General features: G+C 46.1%; 1 protein-coding gene across 2 annotated transcripts in view; it reads left to right on the top strand.

The window, feature by feature from the left end:
* ATP10D (ATPase phospholipid transporting 10D (putative)) overlaps positions 1 to 21761 on the top strand; it is a 148430-nt gene that overhangs the window by 59828 nt on the left and 66841 nt on the right. For both annotated transcript variants that reach the window (XM_077477534.1, XM_077477535.1), the window contains 2 exons: positions 10769 to 10963; positions 16774 to 16975. In XM_077477534.1, the coding sequence (XP_077333660.1) occupies positions 10769 to 10963; positions 16774 to 16975 (397 nt within the window). The remainder of the gene's footprint in view (positions 1 to 10768; positions 10964 to 16773; positions 16976 to 21761) is intronic.

Genomic DNA, 21761 nt, shown 5'->3' with positions numbered 1-21761 from the left:
CAAAGGGAATGCAACCTGCCCACCAACTGCCCCATTTGTGACATTCCCAACAGGTGGAACTCAGCATTGGCAATGCTGCAGCGGCTGCACACACGGCAGAGGGCCATCAATGAGTACCTGTGCGAGTATGGCACCAGGACAGGGTCAGGGGAGCTTGGCTTCTTTTCACCATGCCAGTGGCTACTGATCAAGGATGCATGCACTGTCCTGTCACCATTTTAGGAGGCCACAAGGATGGTGAGCAGTGACAATGCATGCTTCAGTGACACTGTCCCTCTAGTCTTCCTGCTGGAGCACATGCTTTGTGGAATCATTGACAGGGCACTTGAGGCAGAACAGTGGTGGGAAGAGAAGGACTTCCTTTCCTCTCAAGGCCCCCTTTATCCAGATAGCATTCCTGTGGGCCTGCCAAACACACAGGAAAAAGAGAAGTAGGAGGAGGATTGTGTCAGCATGGATCTAGAGGATAACGCTCAGCAGCAGTCTCCCAAGGGATGGTTTTCAGTCCTCAGAAGCCCAAGGAGCTGTACATGGCTAGGAGGAGGTAGTTGGGGATAATGTGATCCTTAGTGACCCAGAGGACTCAGAATCTGCAAACTTATGCTACATGGCCTCCCTGGCCTCCCTTCTGCAAAGTCTGCGAAAGGACCATAGGATTTTTGGTATCAAGGAGAGGGATCATTACTGGCTGGCAACCCTTCTTGAGCCACGTTACAAGGGTTAAGTTGCAGAACTCATCTTGCCTTGGCAGAGGGAGCAGAGGATGAAATGTCTTCAGTAGACTTTGCAGAAAGGTTTGTGTAACGCATTTCCAGACCCTGGGAGGTTACCATTTCCTGGTGCTGAACAACGTATTGCTGAGGCTTCGTTCAGTCAGAGGAAGAGCGATGGAGAAGATGGCCGGCTGACCGATGCCTTTTAAACAATTTTTCAGTCCTCAGCGCCAAGGTCTGATCAGTTTAATCAACCATTGCTAGCATCTGCATTATATAGTGCAGGGATATCTAGGGGCAAGAGCAGACTTGGAGGCCTTTCCAACAGAGCATCCACTGGGTTACTGGGTCTCGAGGATGGACCACTGGCCAGAACTTCATCAATCAATATGCAGTTGAGCTACTGGCCTGTCCTGCACCCAGCATTCTTTCTGAAAGCACATTCAGTGCTGCTGGAGGGTTTGTAATGGATCAAAGTGTGTGTCTGTCCACAGATTCTGTTGATAGGCTCACATTCATAAAATTGAATTGGTCTTGGATCAGTAGCTATCAAGCAACTGATGCTGATGTGACTGATTGAATTTGCTATGGATCTGGTATCCCTTGAAGACCTGCCTATGCTGACTATCCTATTACTCCTCAATCTTGATGATGCTAGCTTCCAACAATATTTTTGGTTTAGGGCACCACCACCACCCAAGGCCAAATTTTTCTGCTCCTGTTTAACGGGGGGCACATAATTAAAATTTTTGATATATTAAACAGCAGGACCCGTTCCTGCCCCCAACAAGAGTAACTGCGAGGGGTTACAGTGTTCTGGTACCACCAACACATTATATATGCAGTGCCTTGCGAAAGTATTTGGCCCCCTTGAACTTTTCAACCTTTTGCCACATTTCAGGCTTCAAACATAAAGATATAACATTTTTATTTTTTGTGAAGAATCACCAACAAGTGGGACACAATTGTGAAGTGGAACGAAGTCTATTGGATTTTTGAAACTTTTTTTTTTTTTTTTATTTATTTAGTAGTATGCGACAAACAATACAGAGGTAACTTCACAGGATGCATGATACATACGGTTACATACAGACACTCGTAGTGTGTGGAGAACAGAGCCAACAATAAGAAACAGAGCCATCAGTAAGAAAAACCGAGGGGAAGGATACCTGGACAATTGTGTGGGCTATTGGAAATGAAGTTAAGTCACCAACCCCTGAGGATCCCCCTTTGCTCAAAAGGTCATAGATTTCAGCTCTGTAGCCCTCGAAACACCTGGATAACCGTGGATAGGGGAAGAGTATCGTGCTACATTCAACTGGGGTCGGAACATACCGTATTTTTCGTTTATTAAAGTAAAAGAGAAAAAGTAGGGTTGAAAAGCGGGAAAAGGGGGAGAGAGCAGAGTGGGGGCTGAAATGACAAAAAAAGATAGGAAGAGGAAAGGGGGTAGTGGGGGGTAGAGTGGGTAGGGCTGGATCCCCTCTCAGGGAGCAAGAAACCCCCCCCCCCGGCCCGCCAGTGCGATAGCTGGACATATTTTGAGACAGCAATCTCCGATATTCATCACGAGCTTGCTAGATCGCGTTAAGGTATTCCGCAGAAAAACAAAACTGGGTCCAGTAGAACCATCTGTTCCCATGCTCCTCCGTTTTGCCCCTCATTGTGGCGGTCAGGTCCTCCATACGTTCAATGTCGTTCACCCTTGCGAACCACTGGGTCACCGTTGGAGCAGATTGTTGCTTCCACTGACTGGGGATGCAGGCCCTGGCTGCATTGAGGAGATGTTTAAGTAAAGACTTATGATAACGTTTGCTCGACATGGGAGTTAGATTAAGAAGAACTGCCGCGGGATCGTTGTCTAGGGAAATGTCCGTAAACCTGTGGATAAGTCTCAGGACTGGTCGCCAAAAGGTTTGTAGTTGAGGACAGTCCCAAAAAATGTGGAGAATGGTGCCAGCCTGTTGCGCACAGCGCCAACAGCGGTCAGATTGACCGGGGAAAAATTTTGCCAACACCACCGGTGTGCGGTACCAGCGTGTGATCAGCTTATATGATATCTCCTGGTATTTACTGCAAAGCGACGATTTATGGGCGAAAAAAAGTATTCTGTCCTTCTGCTTTTCAGAGAATTTAGTTTGTAGGTCCCTTTCCCATTTAGCCAGGAAGGGAGGATCTGTGGAGGAATGTGCTTCCGTCAGGATTTTGTAGGATCTAGAGAGGGACCCGCAAATTGGGCCGGCTTCTAGGCACAGGTCCTCGAAAGGATGGAGTTGTCTAGAGAAGAGCAAATAATTAGGTAAAGATCCGAGGAAGTGGGCCAGCTGCCGAGCTCTCCAGCTATTCAGTGCCACTGGAACTTGTTCCCGCCTTATGGTGCCCATGGGAATCCAGCCCATTGGTCCCATAAACAGAGCTGCTCTCCGAAGCCCCTTCGGGGCTTGCCCGGTAAAGGCCCGATCCTGCAGGCCTGGAGGGAATCCAGGGTGCCCCACAATAGGGGTCATAGGAGAAGGAAAATTGGGCAGATTGGATAGGCGAAAAAAACGCTCCATCTCAGCGAGCGAGGGGCCAATTAACGGGTGAGTAGTCACACACGACTCCAACTGCCCCCCCGCCCAGGGCAGGCCAGCCAGAGGGGCCCGTGCCATTTCCTGTTCCAACTGGACCCAAAGCTTCAGTTCCCCGTGTCGACACCAGTCAACCACGCACGTCATGTGCATCGCTGTGTAGTATAAGGCAGGGTCCGGGAAGCCAATACCGCCCCTCAGTTTTGGTCGCAATAGCAGTGTCCTTCCAATCCGCGGATGTTTGCCGCGCCAAAGGAACTTGGTAAAAATTGAGCGAACAGCACGAAAGAAAGACTGAGGTATTTTAACGGGTAATGCCTGTAAGAGGTATAGGAGTCGTGGCATAGCGTTCATCTTTAGCACGTTACAGCGCCCGAACCACGATAGAGCTAGAGGGTCCCATCTCTTAATGTCCGCTGTTAGCGTCGCCAAAAGTGGCTGGAAATTCAGGGAAAAAACGTCCTTGGAGTTTGCTGGTATTCTGGTGCCCAAATACTGTATAGACCAGGTGGCCCACTTAAATGGGAAAAACGGTCGTAGACCTGCCAAAGTGCGGTCTGATAGAGATACGTTCAGAGCCTCCGACTTCTGAAGATTGACCTTAAACTTGGATAAGGTGCCGTATCTTTTTAATTCTTGTAGCAGTGAGGGCAGAGACGTAATAGGTTTTGTGATAAAGAATAAGAGGTCGTCCGCATATGCAGCCACTTTGTGATGATAGTGATCCGACTGAACCCCGCTTACATTAGGGTTATCCTGTATGTGTCTAATAAACGGTTCCAGGGAGAGGACGAAAAGAAGGGGGGAAAGTGGGCATCCCTGCCTGGTCCCATTGGAGATCTCAAAAGGCTCCGAATCTATCCCGTTAACCCGGACCGTGGCAGTGGGACTAGAGTATATAGCGGCTATCCAGGCCATGATCGATTCGGGCATACCGAAGGACCGTAACGTTTCCTGGAGAAACCCCCCAATCCACCCTGTCGAAAGCTTTTTCTGCATCAGCGGACAATAGTAGAAGTGGGGTGCCTGATCTCTTCGCCTGCGCTATGACGTCTAGCGTCCTGATAGTGTTGTCTCTCGCCTCTCTGGATTGAATAAAGCCCACTTGGTCAAGAGCCACCAGTTGTTGCATAAAGCCGCTGAGCCTGGAAGCTATGATTTTCGTGAAAAGCTTAACGTCACAGTTCAGGAGAGAGATGGGCCTGTAACTGGCGCATAACAACGGGTCCTTCCCAGGTTTGGGAATCACAGAGATAGATGCTCTTAGCATATCCGGAGGAATGGGGTGCCCCTCCAGGATAGCATTAAAGGCTCTAGCAAATTGGGGGGCCAACTGTGTCTGAAAGGTTTTGTAATAGGCCAGCGTAAAGCCATCAGGTCCCGGAGCCTTACCCGGCTGTGTGTCCGCTATGGCTGCCGTCAGCTCTTCTACGCGGATAGGTTGGGATAACAATTCTTGGTCGGTCGCAGAGAGCGTAGGTAGATTGGTCTCCCTAAGATATTGCTGGATATTGGAGATGACAGTGGCCGGGGCGGTATCTGCCCGGGACTGATCTAAATTGTAGAGCTTCGAATAGAACTCTCGGAAAGTCGCTGCCAGGTCCGGGGAGGCATGTATCTTGGATCCCGTCGAAGTGGATAGCGCAGGGATGTACGATTGTGCTCGCTTCGCCCTAAGTGCGTTGGCCAATAAACGACCACACTTGTCCCCATATTCATAGAATGATTGTCGCGCCTTAAGTAGGACGTGTTTGGCTTGGTATAAAGAGTGATTTCTAATGGCTTCTCTCGTCTGGAGCGAAGCTCCGCCTCTAGTGCGGGATCAGAGCTCGTTTTGTGCCTCTGTTCCAGTCGATGGAGGTTCAGCAGGAGGTCTGTCAGAGTTTTAGCCTGACGCTGCTTTGCAGCGTGGCCCAGCTTAATAAGGATCCCCCTGATGACACATTTATGAGCTGCCCAGACGGATAGAGGATTAGATACAGAACCTGAATTGCTGGCAAAGAAGTCTCGCAAGTTAGTGTGAATCTCCGCCGCTCCATCGGGGTCTTTGAGGAGCGTTTCGTTCAAACGCCAAAGCGGCGTCTGCTGGCATAATTGTGGGATCGTAAGTTCCAAAAGGACCGGGGCATGGTCAGAGAGCGTTATTTGGCCGATCGCTGTTTTAGAGGCGAGGGGGATGGTGGAGTGCTGGATAAGAAAAAAATCGATCCTGGAATAGGATCCGTGAGTGGGAGAGTAGAAAGTGAAGTCCCGGTCTCGTGGATGGAAAATCCTCCAAATGTCCACCAGTTGATGGCTATGTAACAACTCTTTAAGGGTACGACGTGCACTTTGGGATAGCGAGGAGGACTGTACCGAAGAGTCCCTAGAGGGATCTAGGGTAAGATTGAAGTCTCCGCCCACTACAAGAATGCCCTCACTGAACGTTTCGAGCATGGTTAGAAAAGCATCCAGGGCCTGTACCTGATTCGTGTTGGGCAGATAGTAGTTAGCAAGGGTAAAGGTGCCGGAGTCTATTGTTCCCTTTAAAAGCAGGAACCTGCCCTCTGGATCTCTAAGCTCATCCAGATACTGCCAGTGGAGCGATTTGGACAGTAGGATGCTTGTCCCTTTGGATTTAGATGAGACAGATGGGCTATGGTAAGCCACCGGGAATTGCTTGCTAGCAAGTCTTGGTACCCTGTCTGCTCGGAAATGGGTCTCTTGGAGAAAGACTATGTGTGCTCTCTGCCTCCAGAGTTCGGACAGACAGCTGGTTCGCTTTTCTGGGGAATTGAGTCCCTTAAGTTCCTTTCCTGGAATGTCAAGAGCCATGGCATCGGAGTACTTGCTCCCCGAGAGGGGGGTAGGAAAGGGGAGAGAGAGGGGGGGGGGGGGAGGAGGGGAAGGGGAGGGAAAAAGCGAAGGGTGAGAACGAAGGCGGAAATAGGCTCAAGGAAGAGCTGGGCGAAAGGGGAGATAGAAGAGGGGAGGAAAGAGAAGAAAAACTATCAGGGGGTATATCTCCAAAAAGGAGAACTACTGCCACCAGGGCAGAGTGTACCTAAGGTGGGGGGTGGTAAGGCACAGCCAAGCGTGGAGTCCCAGCCATTGGGACCCCCGCAGCAACAGCAGGAAGTAATCTACATAACATTATAATAACAGGACAAAAAGACAACACCAACATGGCAAAGATAACATTTAAACCAAAATCACATAGAAGGAAACCAAGTGCGTCCCGTGGGGACTCAGAAAGTAATTTAACCCAAACCCAACATCTGTAAGCAACAGCCTCAGTATCGTGCCCAGCAAGCCCGAAATCCCATGGGGAATGTAATACGGTGAGGAATGGAGGCCATCCCACATCCTCCCACCCACCTCCCCCAGACTCCCCAACACCCGATCCCCAGAACCCCCAGCGTTCTTGTTCTATCCACGGTCCCCCCACCCTCCCCCCCGATAAAAAAAAAAAAGGGGGGAGAGGGGGGGGGCCCAGCGGACGGGAAGCCCAGGAGGAGGGAGGGAAAACAACCGCCCCCCCCAAGTCCAAGGGCGGAAAAAGCGTCCAATTCAATCCGGGAGGCTGGGTGAGTCCTTCTGCTGGGACAGTTCGGTCTGCTTTAAAGTGGGCACGATCGCCAAGAGCGACCAATTAGCCACAGTAAGCATTGGCCGGGCGTACAAAAAACAGGAAAGAAAAAAAAAATTTAAAACAAAAAACAGGGACAGTCCAACAGGACCAGCAAGGGAGGATATCAGAGTACCTGTCTTCCGGAAAGTCAAGGAGCCGGTCCCCGTGGGTCTCGTGAGCGGCCCCTCTGGACGCGTCAGCCGGTTCTGGCGCCTCGTTGCCCTCCGGCGGTGGGACGTTGCTGGACATTCAAAGGAGCATTCAGCAGGAGCCAGTTGGGTACGACGACTGGGTCAATAGCGGCAAAGGCAAATAGGTGCGGCAGCTCCGAAGGATGGCGTAGAGCGAAGATCTCGGTCCCCTTGCGTATGATCAGATGAAACGGGTGGCCCCATTTGTACGTAAGGCCTTTCGTACTGATACTGTCCAATATAGGTTTGAGCGCCCGTCTCATCAGTAGAGTGCGTCGGGAAATATCCGGGAGCAGGTGTATCGCTGCACCATCAAATTCCAGCACTCCCACTCGCCACGCCTGTCGCAGGATTTCTTCTTTGACACTAAAGGAGTGCAAACAGCAGAGGACATCCCTGGGCCTGTCAGGAACATTGGAGTTAGGGCCAAGCGTCCTATGGACGCGATCCAAGGTAATTGCGGTGTCTCGTGGCCGGTCCAAGTACCGATTTAAATACAGTGATCACCATCGATCGGAGGTCAGACTGCTGGACCGACTCCGGGATTCCCCTCAGACGAATGTTCTGTCTGCGACTGCGATTTTCCAAGTCATCAATCAGCAACTGCAGTTGGGCATATTGATCGCTGATACCTGTCTGTGCTGTCTGGACCTCCTGCACCCTATGAGACAACACTTCCTGAATCTGCTCAGCAGCGGAGACCCTTGTGTCTATTGCAGCGACTTCTTGTTTGAGGGCCTGCATCTCCCCCCTCATTGCCAGCTCCATTCTAGTGGCCAGAGCTTCAAAGTCAGTTCTAGTAGGCAGCTGTTGCAATAGGACCCATAATTTATGTGTGGGGTGTTCCTGCATTGCATCCCCAAATTGCTGAGCAAGGGTAGAATGAGCATGCATGTCTTCCTGTGTGCTGGAGCCTGGTAGGAGAGCAGAAGCAGGGAGGGGGGGGTGTGTACCTGGGGAAGCCTGCACAGAGTCAAACAATCCCCCTGTCCTGTCTGGCGATGCAGCCAGCGACCTGGGGAGGCAGGGGGATAGATCACTGAGGGGAGAGCAGGGCGGCATAGTGTAATCCTCCTCTCTCTGCTGTCCACAGCTCTGGGCACCCCCCCACCGTACGGCGCGTCGGCAGCATGTCCCGCCGGCGCCATCTTGGATTTTGCCGGGGTGGAGGCCGCCTGTTTAAACTGCTGTAAATAGCGATCCATGCCGCGGATCAGCTCAAAAGTGCGGCGGATCGGTTCCCGTACCTCTAGGGTCCCTGGTGCTTTGTCCGGTGCCGTCAACTAGCGCCTGCTGCGCCGCACGAGTGCCTCCGGCCGGGAGCTCACTGAACTAGTGACCTTCCGCTGCCATGCCGAAGCCACGCCCCTTGAAACTTTTTTTAACTAATAAAAAAATGAAAAGTGGGGCGTGCAAAATTTGGCCCCCTTGCATTATTACTTTGTAGAGCCACCTTTTGCTGCGATTATAGCTGCAAGTCGCTTGGGGTATGTCTCTATCAGTTTTGCACATCGAGAGACTGAAATTCTTGCCCATTCTTCCTTGCAAAACAGCTCAAGCTCAGTGAGGTTGGATGGAGAGCATTTGTGAACAGCAGTTTTCAGCTCTTTCCACAGATTCTCGATTGGATTCAGGTCTGGACTTTGACTTGGCCATTCTAACACCTGGATACGTTTATTTGTGAACCATTCCTTTGTAGATTTTGCTGTATGTTTGGGATCATTGTCTTGTTGGAAGATAAATCTCCGTCCCAGTTTCAGGTCTTTTGCAGACTCCAACAGGTTTTCATCCAGAATGGTCCTGTATTTGGCTGCATCCATCTTCCCCCTCAATTTTAACCATCTTCCCTGTCCCTGCTGAAGAAAAGCAGGCCCAAACCATGATGCTGCCACCACCATGTTTGACAGTGGGGATGGTGTGTTGAGGGTGATGAGCTGTGTTGCTTTTACACCAAACATATCGTTTTGCATTGTGGGCAAAATGTTCGATTTTGGTTTCATCTGACCAGAGCACCTTCTTCCACATGTTTGGTGTGTCTCCCAGGTGGCTCGTGGCAAACTTTAGAAGAGACTTTTTATGGATATCTTTGAGAAATGGCTTTCTTCTTGCCACTCTTCCATAAAGGCCAGATTTGTGCAGTGTACGACTGATTGTTGTCCTATGGACAGACTCTCCCACCTCAGCTGTAGTTCTCTGCAGTTCATCCAGAGTGATCATGGGCCTCTTGGCTGCATCTCTGATCAGTCTTCTCCTTGTCTGAGCTGAAAGTTTAGAGGGACGGCCAAGTCTTGGTAGATTTGCAGTGGTCTGATACTCCTTCCATTTCAAAATGATCGCTTGCACAGTGCTCCTTGGGATGTTTAAAGCTTGGGAAATCTTTTTGTATCCAAATCTGGCTTTAAACTTCTCCACAACAGTATTACGGACCTGCCTGGTGTGCTCCTTGGTCTTCATGATGCTCTCTGTGCTTTCAACAGAACCCTGAGACTATCACAGAGCAAGTGCATTTATACAGAGACTTGATTACACACAGGTGGATTCTATTTATCACCATCAGTCATTTAGGACAACATTGGATCATTCAGAGATCCTCGCTGAACTTCTGGAGTGAGTTTGCTGCACTGAAAGTAAAGGGGCCGAATAATTTTGCACGCACCACTTTTCAGTTTTTTTATTTGCTAAAAAAGTTTAAAATGTCCAATAGATTTCGTTCCACTTCACAATTGTGTCCCACTTGTTGGTGATTCTTCACAAAAAATTAAAATTTTATATCTTTGTTTGAAGCCTGAAATGTGGCAAAAGGTTGAAAAGTTCAAGGGGGCCGAATACTTTCGCAAGGCACTGTATATCTCTGTGCAGAGTATATAAGGCCTGGGGGACCCCCACACTAATTTTTAAAGAATTTTGGTGCAGGGTTCCCCTTAACATCCATACCAGACCTGAATGGCATGGTATGGATTTTGGCAGGCTGGGGGGGTTTTGAGGGGGTATTTTTATCTACTGTATATTGCCAGAATTCAACAATACATTACAGCCACAAGTAGTTTTAAATTACATATTTTTTCCTTTTAGAAATGCAATTTTGCTGGGGTACTGTTATAAACATGGGAAAGATGCACTACTTTACAGGCATACTAAGGACACCCCAGGGCACGATATATATAAAAATATTTAATTGTTATTGTTTCACTTCATGCATAATTGAAATCGCTGCACCTAAAAAATTTAAATAAAAAAATAAACAAACCCGGGTCCCCAAATACCTTTTATGGCAATAACTTGCATACAAGCCTTTAAAATGAGCACTTTTGATTTTTCACGTTTTGTGTCTTATAGACTTTAAATGTGTTCGCACATTTTTTTTTTGCCTGTTCGCATGTTCTGCTGCCAACTGAAAAGGGGTGTGTTTGGCTCATCCCTAGTCAGAGCTATATAGGGGGCATGCCAGTCTTTGCAACTACTGGTAGTGTTGAAGTTTTGCAGGTTGGACTTTTTTTTTTTTTTCTGCTTTTTGCTTTTGCTGTGCCACAAGGCTTCTGCTGACTTGGAAATGTGAATGTAAGCACCAATAGGTAGCTAAATTTAAATCATAAGCTTGTTTTACAGTTTGATTTTCAGTATTTTAGCAAGCTTGTGTGAAAATAGAAGGTTTTCAGTTATTATTTTTTTTTTTTTTTTTTTCAGAGCAGCCAATTTGTACTTCCTCTTTCTGGTCTTCTTGAACTGGGTCCCGCTGGTGGAAGCGTTCCAGAAGGAGATCACTATGCTCCCCCTGCTGGCCGTCCTCACCATCATTGCTTTCAAAGATGGACTGGAAGACTACAGAAAATATAAGCTGGACAAGGTCATCAACCATTTGTTGACTCAGGTGTATTGTAGGTATGTTGATTGCAGTTACTGCATTGTTTGCCCGGATTATGGAATGTTTCCCTTCAAATAACAATGCCCCTTTCACAAATGTGATCTTATTTATATCCGCTTGTTAGTGTTTCAGGCGGACCTGATTGGAAGGTCCATGCATTTCTATGGATAGGTTGGTGTAAACAGATTTTTGTCTACACCCACTTGCCGATTTGGGCCTGTTTAAAAAAACAAAAAACAAAACAAAAACCCATTCTCTTCTATTTAGGTGGATTGGATTGTAGGTAGTCAAGTGTAAGCGGACAGCAGAGTCTGTTTACTTCCAGCCCTTCATAGAGCAGATCGGGTTCTGTCCGTGTCCGCTCTGCAAAAACCTACGGATGTGTCAACCGCCTGCTCTGCTTGATCAGCAGGGAGATCTGTGAGCTTATCCCCAACTAATCAGAACAGAATCCACCCTGTGTAAAAAGGGCCTAACTGTTGTCAAAGCAAGTATAAATCTACTCCCCCCAAAAAAGTTAATGACAATAGGCTTCTTTACACAATATAAAAAATTGCAACTTTTATAAAGATGGCTGCACGCTGTTAAAGAGGAAGTAAACCCTGATGAGTTTACTTCCTCTTTCATTCCCTGCAAAGGTAAAGCATAATGGACTACTATGCATCGCATAGTAGTCCATTATGTGTCACTTACCTGACACAGGAGCCAGCGAAGTCACCGATGTCCCCTGTAGTTCCGAGCGTCCATCTTCTCGGTGGGTCTCGTCGCTCCGCCGCTGTCATTTGGCGAAGCCGCGATGACGTCAGTCCTGCGCATGCGCACGGGAGCCGCCACTCGCGGCATATCGCCGTTGACCACGGCGCGCTCAGTGCGCCTGCGCGCCGCTGTCTACAGCACATGCGCTGTAGACAGCGGTGCCTGTCTTTCGGTAAATATCTCCTAAACCGTGTAGGTTTAGGAGATATTTCTTGGACCTACAGGTAAGCCTTAATCTAGGTTTACCTGTAGGTCTAAGTGTGTTGTAAGGGTTTACAACCACTTTAAATGTTCATGCAAGCATGCACAGATTATTCTTCAGAGCATTTGATAAAACCATAGTTACATAGTAGGTGATTATATGTCAGTATTACATTTTATATCCCTGTATGTTGCGGTTGTTCACGTGCTTATCTAATAGTTTATTGAAACGATCAATGTCCCCTGCTGTGACCATCGCCTGTGGAAGGGAATTCCCCATCCTTGCCGCTCTTACATTAAAGAACCCTCTTTGTAGTTTAAGGTTAACCCTATTTTCTTCTAATTTTATTAAGTGGCCACGAGTCTTGTTAAACTCCCTTTTTGCGAAAAAGTTTTATCCCTATTGTGAGGTCACCAGTACGGTATTTGTATATTGAAATCATATCCCCTCTCAAGCGTCTCTTCTCCAGAGAGAATTAAGTTCAGCGCTCGCAACCTTTCCTCATAACTAATATCCTCCAGACCCTTTATTAGCTTTGTTGCCCTTCTTTGTACTCGCTCCATTTCCAGTACATCCTTTCTGAGGACTGGTGCCCAGAACTGGACAGCATACTCCAGGTGCGGCTGGACCAGAGTCTTGTAGAGCCGGGAGAATTATCGCTTTATCTCTGGAGTTGATCCCTTTTTAATGCATGCCAATATTCTGTTTGCTTTGTTAGCAGCAGCTTGGCATTGCATGCCATTACTGAGCCTATCATCTACTAGGACCCCCAGGTCCTTTGCCATCCTAGAACTCACCTCCTCATAGAAGGTTAGTAGATTGGTTTGGCAAGAACGATTCTTCATGGATCCATGCTGATTACTGCTAATGATACTGTTTTCATTACTAAAATCTTGTATATAGTCCCTTATCATCCCCTCCAAGAGTTTACATACTATTGATGTTAGGCTATATATAAAGCAAGCCACTTTTGGTGGGGACACTCCTGTGAGTTTGATTCCGAACCCAGCTCTGTGCCCTCTATGTGCCCATTGACACACATAGCACTTCTTGGCCCCACCCTCCCACTCTCTTCTTACTGGCTGTGATTTGACAGCAGCAGGAGCCCTTGGCGTGTGAGTTTACATTTTTGTAAATATTTTCTTGCATCTTTTCATATGACAAAACTAAAGAAATTACACTTTGCTGCAATGTAAAGTAGTGAGTGCACAGCTTGTATAACAGTGTACATTTGTTGTCCCCTCAAAATAACTCAACACACAGCCATTCATGTCTAAACCACTGGCGACAAATGTGAGTACACCCCTAAATGAAAATGTCCAAATTGGGCCCAAAGTGTCAATATTTTGTGTGGCCACCATCATTTTCCACCACTGCCTTAACCCTCTTGAGTATGGAGTTCACCAGAGCTTCACAGGTTGTCACTGGTGTCCTCTTCCACTCCTAATGACAACATCATACAGCTGGTGGATGTTGGAGACCTTTCACTCCTCTGCCTTCCATTTCAGGATGCCCCACAAATGCTCAATAGGGTTTAGGTCTGGAGAGATGCTTGGCCAGTCTGTCACCTTTACTCTCAGCTCTTTAGCAAAGCAGTCATCATCTTGGAGGTGTGTTTGGGGTCATTATCATGTTGGAATACTGCCCTGTGGCCCAGTCTCCAAAGGGAGGGGATCATGCTCTGCTTCAGTATGTCACAGTACATGTTGGCATTCATGGTTCCTCAATGAACTGTAGCTCCCCAGTGCCAGCAGCACTCATGCAGCCTCAGACCATGACACTCCCACCACCATGCTTGACTGTAGGCAAGACACGCTTGTCTTTGTACTCGCCACCTGGTTGCCACCACACACACTTGACACCATCTGAACCAAATAAGTTTATCTTGATCTCAGCAGACCACAGGACATAGCTCCAGTAATACATGTCCTTAGTCTGCTTGTCTTCAGCAAACTGTTTGCAGACTTTCCTGTGCATGATCTTTAAAAGAGGCTTCCTTCTGGGATGACAGCCATGCAGACCAATTTGATTCAGTGTGTGGCAAATGGTCTGAGCACTGACAGGCTGTCCCCCCACCCCTTCAACTTCTGCAGCAATGGTAGCAGCACTCATGCGTCTATTTCCCAAAGACAGCCTATGAATATGACGCTGAGCACGTGCACTCAACTTTGGTCGACCATGGTGAGGCCAGTTTTGAGTGGAACCTGTCCTGTTAAAACGCTGTATGGTCTTGGCCACCGTGCTTCAGCTCAGTTTCAGGGTCTTGGCAGTCTTCTTATAGCCTAGGCCAGTGATGGAGAACCTTGGCACCCCAGATGTTTTGGAACTACATTTCCCATGATGTTCCACTACTCCGCAGAGTGTATGAGCATCATGGGAAATGTAGTTCCAAAACATCTGGGGTGCCGAGGTTTGCCATCACTGGCCTAGGCCATCTTTATGTAGAGAAACAATTCTTTTTTTTTTTTTTTTTTTTTTCAGATCCTCAGAGTTCTTTGCCATGAGGTGCCATGTTGAACTTCCAGTGACTAGTATGAGAGAGTGAGAGCGATAACCCCAAATTTAACACACCTGCTCCCCATTCACACCTGAGACCTTGTAATACTAATGAATCACATGACACCGGGGAGGAACAGTGGCTGATTGGGCCCAATTTGGATATTTTCACTTAGGGGTGTTCTCACTTTTGCCAGCAGTTTAGATGTTAGTAGCTGTGTGTTGAGTTATTTTGAGGGGACAACAAATTTTACACTGTTATACAAGCTGGAGACTCAGAGCTGGTTCACACAGGGACAACTTATCAGGCGACTTAGCCCCCTGACAAGTCGCATCCCATTCTGTACTATGGAACTGTTCTGTAAAAAGGTTCCTGTACTACTTTTGGGGCGACATCAGGCAACTTGCATTGACTTCTATACAGAAGTAATTTTGCAAGTCGCCGCTGAAGTCTGATGCCGTTCGCCTGAGGCAGTCGCGCTGCAAGTCGTGCTGCCTCAGTGTGGACAGGCTCTCACTACTTTTCATTCTAGCAAAGTGACATTTCTTCAGTGTTGTCACATGAAAAGATAATTATTAAAAGATTATTATTAATAAATATGTTAATAATAAAATATTTACAAAAATGTGAGGGGTGTACTCAATTTTGTGAGATACTGTGTGTGTGTGTGTGTATTATTATTATTATTATTATTATTATATTGGAACCTTTACAGCCACCTTAGGAATACATGCTGCAATAGATTTTTTTTTTTTTTTTTTTTTTTTTTTTTAAGTTAAGTGTTTCTTATCTTGTTTGAATAGAATTCTGAAAGGGTTTGTCCAAGGTGCCTTGCTGTTTATTCTTGTGGGGGATTCAGGTTATCCTGCAAAGGCGGATTAGTCACTCTCGCTGCCTCTTCCAGACGCTGATTTGAGCAGTTTGCTCAGAGTATCTGCTGAGACATTTCTTATTCCGCTGAGCTGTTTAAGTAAATTGCATAGAAGTGGTACACAAGCCGAGTCAACAGCCCATAAACACCTCCCTGGGTAGGAGCTCACCTCTGTATGACCTGAGAAAAAATATGATCTTGTTGGCTTTTTTTTCTTTTTTCCTAAGACCCCTTTTCAGTAGCCAAATGCAGTTTTTCATGTTCTAAGCCCCTTTTATGCCAAAGGGAACTGTAGTATACCTATTGTGAGTGGCTAAACCAGTGATTCTCAACCAGGGTTCCGTGGAACCCTAAGGTTCCTCCAGAGGTTGCTAGGGGTTCCTTCAGCATTGGGCCATTTCTGCCTCTCGGATAAGTTCCCACTGACACCATTGATCTTTTGAACTATATGTAAGGAGGTAATTCTTTCCGATGACCACAAGTTTAAGGACCATTCTTCCCTCTGACCATCACACTAATGTATCATGAGTTGTAGATTTCTAATTTTTAGCAGGGGTTCCCCGAGACCGGAGAACAATTTCAAGGGTTCCTCTGTGTTGAAAAGGTCGAGAGAGGCAAGGCAAAACTCTTGTTCAGCCTTGCAGCTGAACTCCAGCATTACCTTCAGAATTGTACAGACTTCTCTCCTGTACTGTAATTGCTTACTGTGATTTCACTGCACACTGCAAGCTTCTCACAGTTTGCATTAGAATCTGCAGCAAGTTAGTCAGAGCCCATCTCATTTTAGAGCTGGCTCATCTAGCCATCTTTCCTCCCAGCCTGACTGTCCAAGGCTCACCCTTTCTTTTATTGGATTTCAGTTCTTTTATTTAGGCCGTTCAGCATCACATGTGAGCGCTTCATAGAGCAGTCTGCATGCAAATACAGCAGCTAAAGGTTTTCTCATATTAAAAATGAATAAATTCACATATTTAGGCTAGAAAGAATAAAAGTATGTCAGTGCTTGCTTTCAAATTTCAGGATGCTTTAGCTGTCCTGCTGTAGGGTAGTTCTGGTTGCATGTGGTGCTCATAGTCCAGAGTTAAAGCGGAAGTAAACCCATCCATAAAACCGTTTCATGGAAATGTAGCACTCCCATTGGTTGTGCTCTCAACCAAACCATCCAATGGCTGGTGTCTAACTGATCACATGTGCAGCATCATGGCAGTTGTAGATTAAACAGAGGCAAAGATGGCTGCTTCCTTGGCTGAAAACGATAGGGGGGGTTACTTACACTTTAAATCTCATATATGTTTTTAAAGTGTAATTTAATTTCAGAAATTTGTATTTTTTTTGTTAAATCTGTAGCATTACAGATACAAGGTATTCCTGCCTTGAGGGCCCTAGTTCAGGCACTTCCTGTTTAGGGTTCAAATGATCTTTCCTTGCTTGCCAGTTTTTTTTTACTTTGTTCCCTCAGGCCTAAAATTTCATTTAATTTGTGGATTTTTCTTTCTCTCAGGAAGGAGAAGAAATATGTAGAGTGCTACTGGAAAGATGTTAAGGTGGGGAATTTTGTCAAGCTCCATTGTGACGAGGTTGTCCCTGCTGACATGGTGCTGCTCCACTCCTCAGATCCCGATGGGATTTGTCATATAGAGACATCAAGCCTTGACGGAGAAACAAACTTGAAACAGAGGCAGGTGGTGAAAGGATGTGTCACGGTAATTTCTACGCATTGTTTTGTCTATCTCATTAGTCTGTTACGTTTTTATGATAATGATGATTGTTTTACCTTACTGAGCTCTGCATATCTGGTCCAGCATTTTTCAGATATTCAGAGGTGCTTATTGTTAGGTAAGTACTTTATATAGACTATAAAAAGATTTTTTCTCAAAAAAAAATACTTTAACATAGGGTGACACTATGCAAGTAATAGAGTGCCATCGTCCCGAAGATAGTTTAGTTGAAAATTGAAATACCGCATAAAGTGGACTTTATAGGCACCCAAGTAAGAAATCTAGAAAAATCATTTTTCTCATATTTTCTTATTTTGTTAAAAAAAAAAAAAAATCACTATATAAAAAGACTGAGGTACAGTTAATACACTCATATGTAACATAAAAATACAATTAATATACCCTGCACATATAGAGAATGACATCATAATAACTAATGTAACCACACTCCTGACAATGAACCGAATAGGTTCTTGGATCATTGCCTGATGTAAATGTTCAGTAAGTTGTGTGTCCAAATCTAGATCCGGGTATATACATTCTTTCAGAAGCTTGACATGTTGCGTGTGGATTACGCTTCTTCAGGAGCAGCAATTTTTCATAACGATAGCAGGCTAATCAGACGATTAAAGGCACAAAACCCAGATGGAAGACAGGTAGGAGATGGGGCCAGCTGGGTCGATCCACCGCAGTGCTGGAGGGCACCTTTGGACTAGTAAGTCTGTCATAATGTACTAATATGTTGTGCATACCAGCACATTATGGCATAACCCACCTGGAGGGCCCTAAAATTTAAATGGTATAGTGGAGTTTACTGCCGCTTTAAGTGATTTCCAGCTTTCAGGGGCATAGGCCAGGTATGGTATATACATAAAAAACAAATGTTCCTCTGTCTCTTAAAAGTGAATTGTGCATATACTGTATGGGTCGCCACTAACTGTACCAGTATCAGGTTAAAACAGTATAACCCAGTAAGTAACACCACTATTTCAATAGGGCAATAAACATAACATCAAAAAATACATGAACATCTGACGAGTTCCACTACTGATCTAAATAAAATAAAGTCCAAAACAGAAAAGACTGCTGAATTCAGGAGACTTCCAACAGCACTCCACAGATGCAAACTGTCTTTCCACCACTTGTGGTGAGTAGCAATGCCTTCAGTGAATTTCACCACCTCTGCATACGGCCTCTTACCAATTGACTTAGACTCTGAGTTATAGGTGGTCTAAAACAGCATGTTTCAATTGGATACTGCAAAGGTGTTTGAGAACCACAGGGCACATCGGCAGGGATTCACTACCAGCACTCCACCTCCATCATGCATGTGATTACATGAAACATGCTGAGTGGTGACACTTATATGCATAATTCACTTTTCATTTTATTGGTTTAGAAGTACCAAGTGCAGTTTTTTTTTTTTTTGGGGTTTCTGGTACATACATAGTTACATTGGTCCAAGCTGGAACAATGTAACTGTATAATATAGCCATACTTGGTATAATTCTCTCGCATAGTTTTTAATGGAGAAAAAAAAGTTGAATTTGGGGATCATTCACATGGGTGTTTTGAAGCGGTGTGCTGGCAGCCTGTGTTAGTCAATGGAGACTTACCTGCACATACGAGTCTGACATGCATGTGGGACATGTGCCTGGCCCCAAACTAACAATGATGGTCATTTAACAAAACCTGGAGCAGACAGAATTTGGAGTAGTTATGCATGAACGAGTGAGCATCCATCTTTCATTTTCAAAACTTAAAGTGTTAGTTACCCCAACACTTCATATTCCTGGTATGTGCCTGCTGTATCATATGATTGTATGAGAACATCTCATGTTCTCTTTGTATTGCTTCCTTTGTGTGAAATCCCTGGTGTTCCTGTTCTATTCCCTCTGCTTTCCTATTAAAAACTGACCACACTAAGCAGGAGAACACTGTGGTCTGTTTATGGTGGGAACTCTGTGTACTCTTCTCCAATGATCAGACTTGTCCTGACACACCCCTGCTTCACAACCATTCACTGGAAAGCTTAGTGTGCTGCTGCTGCTTCTCCTCCCCAGCTCTTATGCATCTGGGAACAGAGGGAATGTATTCACTTTGTGTTTTACAAGGTGATCGTTTACAATCACTTTGAGCCCTTAATCGCACTGAGGGCGGGTTTGAAATCATGCGATTGCAGGAACTACTTTTGGGAATCGGTGCAGCAAAGTCAGCGTCGCACCAATTTGAATGATGCCATTGCCAACAATAGGCTCAGATTTGGCATCAGATTAGCCCCTGTTCACATCGGCCCGAACAGCGAACAGGGGCTAAATGGACAAGCTGAAGATGGGTGAGTGGTTGCCATGCACAGCTGCTCCAATTTTAATAAACATCCTGCATGGTCTGCATTTGGTGCCGTGCTCTTATTCATGCAGGTCTGTCAAACGGGCTGCCTGCTTCGCTCCTGAAAAAGCTGTTTGGGCCTCTACCTCTGTGTGAATGTCATCTTGGATGCTGTTTTTCTTGTACTCCATTCTCATTTTGTATTCATTAGGACTTGTACTCTAAGTGATTGAAGTGAGTGGTGTCAAAGCGGTATCACCGTAGCTGACCCATTACTGATTATTGTTGGTACACATTAAATTGCAACTATTTAACTGTCCAACAGTGATTGGGTGATAACAAATATAAAAAGTAGGAAAATAGTACAGTGGGCTCTGTTTCAATGGTTTTAATTGAGAATTTTCAAGACAAACAATTGAATTTTAAGTGTTACATATATTTGTATAATTGTACTGTAACCACTTCAATACCAGGCACTTAAACACCTTCCTGCCCAGACCAATTTTGAGCTTTCAGTGCAGTCGCACTTTGAATGACAATTGCGCGGTCATGCTACACTGTACCCAAATGACACTTTTATCATTTTTTTCCCACAAATAGAGCTTTCTTTTGGTGGTATTTGATCACCTCTGCGGTTTTTATTTTTTGCTAAACAAATAAAAAAATATACCGAAAATTTTGAAAAAAAAAAATGTTTTTTTTTGTTTCAGTTTCAAAACTTTGCAAATAAGTAAGTCTCCTTCACTGATGGGCACTGATGGGGTTACACTGATGGGCAATGATAAGGCGGCACTGATGGGCACCGATGAGGTGGCACCAATGAAGTGGCACTGATGAGGTGGCATTGATGGACACCGGTATGTGGCACTGATAGGCGGCACTGATGGGTGGCACTGATGGGCGACACGGATGGGCACTGATAGGTGGCACAAATTGGCACGGATTGGCACAGGTGGGCATGGGTTAGTCGGCACAGGTGGGCATGGGTTAGTCGGCACAGGTGGGCATGGGTAGGGAGCACAGGTGGGCATGGGTAGGCGGCACAGGTGGGCATGGGTAGGCACTGATAGGCGGCACAGATGGCAACTGATAGGCAGCATTGTACTATAATATATTGTACTAATGGATGCCAATCAATAATGCATGCCAATCAGTGATGCCCATTGTGGGCACTGATTGGCATCCATTATGGGCACTGATTGGCATCCATTGTGGCACTGACTGGAATCCCTGGTGGTCTAGGGTGGCATACCTTGTCCTTGGCATCCCTGGTGGTCTGGTGGCGTCCCTGGTAGTCCAGTGTGGGCATCCTCGGGGGGGCTGTGCTGATAATCGATCAGCACAGACCCCCCTGTCAGAGGAGCAGCCGATCGGCTCTCCTCTACTCGCGTCTGACAGACGCGAGTGAGGAAAAGCCGATCACCGGCTTTTCCTATTTACACTGTGATCAGCCGTGATTGGACACGGCTGATCACATGGTAAAGAGTCTCCGTCGGAGACTCTTTACCGAGATCGTAGTTGCCGGGTGTCAGACTGAAACCCCGCAACAACGATCGCCGTGATGCGCGCCCCCGGGGGTGCGCAGCGGCTCATAATCCTGATCACGTCATATGACGTCCGGTCAGGATTATGCAACCACTTTGCCACCGTCTATTTGCTATAGGGCGGGCGGCAAGTGGGTAAGCAGTACAGGAAGAATAGTTTAACATCTTATGGTCTGCACATCTGTAACAGCTTCTTACTCCGAATCAGAAAGAATGTTAAAATAAAAAGGGAAAAGGATCAAGTGCACAACAAAATAACATTCCTGTAACGAACGATTAAAGTTCCTGTGGTTTCCCCATCACTCCTCCCCAAGCTGCATGAAGGGGGGGTTTAAGGGGGAGGATCATGACTACCTAACCGTGAGGTTGATATTCTCTTTTCCCTTCATTTAAATAGCTATGTGCTCTAGAAATCCCGACCCATAATCCCGTAATTGAGCGGGAAATTATGTCCATCCCTACTATGCTGCTCACATTGCTAAAAGCCTTATAACATCCCTCTCCCTGCCCCTGTAGAAAGGGTTAGAAAAGAGAAAAAGAAAGGCAAGGGATAATAAAAAAAAAAAAAAGTGTTGATGGAAAAAAGTACACTTCGTGATATAATCGTCTCTGGTCTCTACCAACTCACAAGGAGCCAGACAAGTATTTGAGCCAAGGTTCCCAAATTTTATTGAATATGGCTTGCTTGTCTAGTAGACTTGCAGATCATTTACCATGATCCATGACTGCTTGTTTTTTACCAAGTTGAAAGGAATCATGGGGTGTCCTCCAGAAGACCATAAGTTTCCCTGTATGTCTAGGTGTACCATCTACTGGGCGTTCCAGAAGAGCTTGATGTCATGAGTGAGTTCTAAGACCCCTTCCTCACCACTAGCGTGGGCGCGTTAGCGGTAAAGCAC

This window comes from Lithobates pipiens, unplaced genomic scaffold, assembly GCF_037356315.1.
Source record: "Lithobates pipiens isolate NorthernLeopardFrog02 unplaced genomic scaffold, aLitPip1_a1.2 Scaffold_13, whole genome shotgun sequence".
NCBI lineage: Eukaryota > Metazoa > Chordata > Amphibia > Anura > Ranidae > Lithobates > Lithobates pipiens.
This window is presented reverse-complemented; position numbering and strand designations above follow the sequence as displayed.